Source organism: Etheostoma spectabile, chromosome 2 (assembly GCF_008692095.1).
Source record: "Etheostoma spectabile isolate EspeVRDwgs_2016 chromosome 2, UIUC_Espe_1.0, whole genome shotgun sequence".
In the NCBI taxonomy this organism is placed as follows: domain Eukaryota; kingdom Metazoa; phylum Chordata; class Actinopteri; order Perciformes; family Percidae; genus Etheostoma; species Etheostoma spectabile.
In genome coordinates, this window is record NC_045734.1 from 14350296 (window position 1) to 14356388 (window position 6093).

Sequence of the window (6093 nt, forward strand, 5' to 3'; positions counted from 1 at the left end):
TGATGACAAAACCTTGAGACTTTCAAACATCAACATGTCATTTATTAATATGTATTTGTGTCAAAATTACATATAAACATCTTTTCCTATTCTATTTTGTCTGGAAACGCTTCCAACACGCTTGCGTAGAGAGACGCCTTCTTCACAGTCACTGATAATATGCAAATAACAGGCAAACTGTGCTAGTCGATCTCTAGACACACAATGCATCTAAAACAGGTTTTGGAATTGTTCAAAACTAATAAATCTCACTCTCTCTCCTTGGACTTCAGTTGTCTACCAAACACAACTGACAACACAACACAAACTGAGTGGTCCTTCACCTCACCCTCAATAAAGAGCAAGTCTGGAGGAAAAGGGACTCTCGTGCCCTACTGCAACACAATGACAGCACAGAACCCATCCTACATCGAGTAGTATCTCTAAGATACACAAGGGTGTACATTACCTATGACACGCATGCAAACACAAATCCCTATACCAACAGGCCACCTGCCTATTGTATAGACAATTTGCCAAAATAATGAACCACAGATCTGTTGGCTGTTTTTTTCTAAACTACTCTTGGATGGAGTGTTATTGGATTTGAGACACCTAGCAACTGAAAATATGCATTCACATTTATGAATTTCAGCTTCCAGTTGCCACATGAATAGAAAGAAGCTTTCACATTTAAGAACACAATGTGTTTTTCTTTTCTGAATCTGCTGATCAAACAATTACAGCGCGTCTGTGTGCAAAAACATGAATTTACTGAGAGACATGCACGCACACACGAGAAACATGTATAAAGCAATGTGGTGATGCTTGATATATCACAACACAGTCACATATCCCCTGAGAAAGCCAAGGGAGAAGGCTCCATTTTATTGATTACCTTGGGCATACCGTCACTCTCTCCCATCAGGTAATCTATCAGCTGATTGGTCAAAGAGCTGTCCTTGGCCTGACCCACCTGAAATACACACGCACATTAAAACCACTGGTCACATCTTTTTTGTACATACACTCGAATTACACACAGCTCTCACCGTGTCTATGGCCATCTCAACAGCCAGGTTATCATCAGTGTTGGGACACTTCAGGAAGTGCTTTAGGGCCTGAGAGACAGAAAGAAAACAGAGACAGACATATTGGCTGAACTGGTGGATGGGTCAGATTGAGTCAATGTCTACGTCAATAGCTGTTAGAATATATACATTAGTGTAAAAAAATTGAATTGAATAAAAAATAAAGCAAGAGTTCTTACTCTGCTGTACTGCCCACACTTCTGAAAGAACTTGCCAGCCTGCAGGTGTTTCTTCTCTCCCTCAAAGTAGAGAGCAATGCTCTGGTAGTCCTCCTGCGTTGCCTCAGGACCTGATGAACACATCGCAGCAGTCATGTAATTAATAATCAACTTTTAAATTTAGACAACTTCATTCATCCCAAGAAGGACAATTCATTTGCAGTTTACTCAGTCCATACAGAACATAACCAACTCACACACAAGGTTTATGTTAGAGGCAACAGATAAACATACATGGGTCAATACAAGGAAATAACGAGCGGTAGTAAATAAAGCATTCTGTTATGGTTCATACATACTGTACATATAGAAGTGTTGAAACTGCAGTGCTAGAAAACCATTAGCAAATACTGCAATAGGAAATAAAGTCTGACCCATTAAACCCAAACTGTAAAACTTTCTATATGGTCCATATAAACATTCACACACAGACTGACCGATGATGTCTGCATAGACCTCCATTTGTCCGTGCTGCTGCGCCAGTTGGAAAGCTTCATCGTTGCACTGAGACAGCACCAGGAAGTGGATGGCTGAGCCATAATCGTTCAATCCCAGGAAGAACCTGAGACACACACAAACATATGGTAAAGGTTTATTACACAAACAGGAAAAGTAGCAGAGGGAAATAATTGGAGATTTGGAGTTTGCAGAAAATTAGTTAGCAACGGCACTAATAATTGAGTCATTGTTCAAGTCATTTATAAATCAACATCTGCTCGTTACAGCTTTTCAAATGGAAGGATTTGCTTTTTGTCTCTGTTTTTATTTAATTGTAGATTGAATATCTCTGGATCTTGGTTGGACAAAAGCAAGCAACATCACTTGATCAATGAAATCTTCCCAATTATTTGAAATTTAATAGCCTAAACAATTAATTGAAAAATTATCTTGAGATTGACCCGTAGTGGAAATAATCGTTAAGACCCTCAGCACAAAGTGTTAAAAAAGTAGTAATGAGTGTTAATGTGCTGGTGAAATGGTAAACAGTGCAAATAAAAATAGGAATGTGTTATTTGTTCATTGTTCATAATTCATTATGTGAACTGTCATACTGAGAATGATTCAACAATGATTCAACAATGAGTATTAGATCGTATTAGTTACACAGGGTGTCCCCTTTGCTGTGACAATACGTTTCTGGTTACATTTAGGGGATGTCAGTAGAAAAGCCCAAGTAGTAGTAGTTGTTTGTATACACCTGTGCTCTTGTTTGCTTTACCTGGCAACCATCTTTGCTCCTTCGATGCTCTGCGTCTCCCTGACAATGCGAACAGCCTCCTCCGTATTGTATAGGTGGTCCAGCAGCACGCGTATCACGTTGTCCCAGTCTTTTGCGCTCTCATAGGCCTGTGCAGCATCCTTATACCTATATACACAGTACATCAGCTTCTTCTTTAATGATATCATTATCTCCAATGTGACATTCACACTAAGAACCTACTTTCCATCTGCCTCCTTGGCCTTGGCGTACTGCAGGTGGATTTTAGGAGAGAAGACGTGTGGGAGCAGCTCTCCCACTTTGGCCCTGAGTACGGAATAAAAATAACGTGGAATTGTATTTAGTAGGCGAGAAAAATTGCAGGTCTGAGTGTGTTGGTGTTTGTCTTACCAGTTCTTGCAACGAATGTAGACTGATGCAGCCTTGTCATAGTACTGTCCTTTTTCATATAGTTGAGCGGCCTCAGAAAATTGCTGTAAGAGAGATGAAAACCACAGAATAAAATATGAACACAAAGATGACCTGATGCTCAACACTGTTCTAGAAACACACTATAAAACACAAACACATCAGATGGCTGTAGTCTACCACTACCCTATGATATGTTAATTTACCAAAATATATAGTTTACAAGAAGAGAGAGAAGAAGGCTGACTCTCTACCTTCATGCTTTCCAGTATGGCTCCACATTCCTTCTTGAGGACTCTGCTTGGGTGCTGAATTGCCTGAGCAGCTCCTCTCCTGATGTCACCCATCCGGATGGACATCCTGGCTACACCGGCTTTACACGCCTCATCATGCTCCTGGAACTGCACAACAAGGGGATAACGGAGGAAGGTAAGGGCAGTGGAAAGTGGGCCATCTCAAGACCTGCTTACCACCTTCACTGGACCCCTTCCAATTTCCCTACCATCAGAACAGCAGCACAGAGGATGCCACCTCTACAGTAGTTCAGTCTGCCCAGTTCCACTTTGACAATAGCAACACCTATATGAGAATGCTGTTTGTGTGACTTTAGCATTCAACACCATAATCCCCTCCAAACTGATCCCCAAACTCAGTGAACTGGGCATCAATACCTCCCTCTTTAACTGGATTCTGGACTTCCTTACCAACAGACCTCAGTCTGTTAGGTTAGATAATCACACCTCCTCAACGATCACCCTGAACACTGGCGTACCACAGGAAAGTGTGCTGGGCCCTCTCCTTTAATCCCTCTTCACCTATGACTGCACACCTGTACATGGCTCTAACACCATTGCAAGGTTTGCAGACAACACTACGGTGATTGGTCTCATCAGCAATCAACAATGATGAGATGGCCTATAGGGAGGAGGTTCAGCACCTATCCTTCATTTTGGACTTCAGGAAGCCTAAAGCTGGCACACATACCACCATCCTCATCAACGGGAGTGAGGTGGAGCGTGTCACCAGCTTCAAGCTTCTGGGTGTTCACATCTCTGAGGACCTCTCTTGGATCCTCAACACCTCTACCCTGATCAAGAAGGTTCACCAGCGTCTCTTCTTTCTGAGCAGACTCAAGAAGGTCCACCTATCTCCTCAGATCCTGGTAAACTTCAACCGCTGCACCATCGAGAGCATCTTCACCAACTGTGTCACAGTTTGGTATGGCAATTGCTCTACCCATGACCGGAAAGCACTGCAGAGAGATGGTGAAAGCGGCCCAAAGCATCACCGGTTCCTCACACCCTTCCATCGAGACCATCCAGGGCAAGAAATGCTTGCGTAAGGCAAACAGCATCATCAAAGACTGTTCTCACCCCAACCACAGTCTGTTTACCCCACTCCCATCCGGGAGGCGTCTCAGGTTTCTCCGTAACCGTACCAGCCGGTTTAGAGGAAGCCTCTTTCCTGCGGCTGTCACCCTACTGAACTCCCTTCTCTCTCCCCTTTCATGTCTAAGCTTTCCTATCAAATGAAGGCCTAAAATGCCAAAAAAAAATGTCATAGTATAGCATGTGGAAAAAAGTAACAAAGTCATAGTGTGGTATGTCAAAAATTGTCATAGTATGGAATGTTGAAAAATGTTTCAGTATAATACGTCCAAAAAAGTAATAAAGTTAGTATAGTCTGCAGTGACTGCTGGCTAGTTTCCTATTGGCAACAGAGATCATCGTAGCCAGTGTGCCACCAAAGAATTCATGTTGAAAAAAGTAACAGCATAGTATGTCAAAAAAGGCCATTAAAAAGTCATAGTATGGTATGTCGAAAAGCGTCAAACTATAGTAAGTAAATAAAAAACAACCTGAATATAGTATGTCTCAAAAAGTCATTAAAAAATCATAATGTAGCTGTAGTGTAAATTATTTCAGGAAGACCTAACTCTTAATCAATGTATGTTGAAAAAGGCGTCATGAAAATTATGATGAAAAGTTGTGGATATTGAACCTGGTATATATAGTATATATACAGTGTGCAGAGTATGGTTTGTTGTAAAAAGTGATTAAAGTGTCACAGTATATCATCAAAAAAATACTTTAAAAAATCTATAGTGGAGTATTTCAAAATAAGTAATTTTGTATGACTCAAAAAGTGATTAAAAAAAAGTCAAAGTATATCATGAAAGGGCCAGCCTGGACTGGGTATCAAACCTGGCCAGAGTCTACAGTGACTACCGGCTGGCTGGCTGTCTGCAGCAGTGTTAACCATTAACCATTATCAAAAAGTCATACGCAAAACATAGTAAAGGATGTTAGAAGAAGTCATAAAAAGGTCATAGTACAGTTTTTTGAAAAATACCATTAAAAAGTCAAAGCATAGCATAGTTGAAAAAGTCATAGTATGTTACAAAGTGTAGAATGTCAAAAAATGTCATAGCATAGTATGTTGAAAAAGTCATAGTATGGTACAAAGTGTAGAATGTCAAAATACATCAGCATAGTATGTTGAAAAAGTCATAGTATAGTATGTCTCAAAAATTCATTAAAAGGTCATAATATAGTATGTCTCAAAAAGAGATACAAAGAATGTCTAGGGTGTAAAAAAGCCTATTAAAAGTCAATGTAGAATATCAAAAAGTCATAGTATATGTATGTTGAAAAAGTTCATAGTATGGTACAAAGTTTAGAATGTCCAAAATTCAAGCATAGTAGTTGAAAAAAGTCATAGTAGTGTCTCAAAAATTCATTAAAGGTCATACATATATTTTCTCCAAAACTATAAAAAGTAATAGTATAGTGTGTCAAAAAAAGCCATTAAAAAGTCAAAGTGTAGAATGTCAAAAAAGTTATAGAACAGTATGTTGAAAAAGTCATAGTATGGTATGTTGAAAAATAGTTTGACTTCTACCTTGATTTTTAATGTCTTTTTGACACACTATACAATTACTTTTTATCACTTTTTGAGACATACTATATTAGACCTGTTAATGAATTTTGAGACACTATGACTTTTTCAACATACTATGCTTGATGTTTTTTTTTGACATTCTACACTTGTTGTAACATATATGACTTTTTTCAACCTCCTATGCTAGTGCATTTTTTACAGTCTACACTTTGACTTTTTAATGGTTATTTTCAACATACTATACTAGATTTTTCAACCTACTAATTTTAGACTTTGT

The 6093-nt window shown here is 39.2% G+C and overlaps 1 protein-coding gene across 1 annotated transcript in view; it reads right to left on the reverse strand.

Annotated features, from left to right (window-relative positions):
* wdr19 (WD repeat domain 19) overlaps window positions 1-6093 on the reverse strand; it is a 32459-nt gene that overhangs the window by 2866 nt on the left and 23500 nt on the right. The window contains exons 22-29 of the mRNA XM_032537710.1: window positions 3170-3316; window positions 2898-2980; window positions 2730-2813; window positions 2508-2654; window positions 1726-1850; window positions 1250-1359; window positions 1032-1100; window positions 878-955 (exon numbers count right to left, since the gene is read on the reverse strand). Of these exons, the coding sequence (XP_032393601.1) occupies window positions 878-955; window positions 1032-1100; window positions 1250-1359; window positions 1726-1850; window positions 2508-2654; window positions 2730-2813; window positions 2898-2980; window positions 3170-3316 (843 nt within the window). The remainder of the gene's footprint in view (window positions 1-877; window positions 956-1031; window positions 1101-1249; window positions 1360-1725; window positions 1851-2507; window positions 2655-2729; window positions 2814-2897; window positions 2981-3169; window positions 3317-6093) is intronic.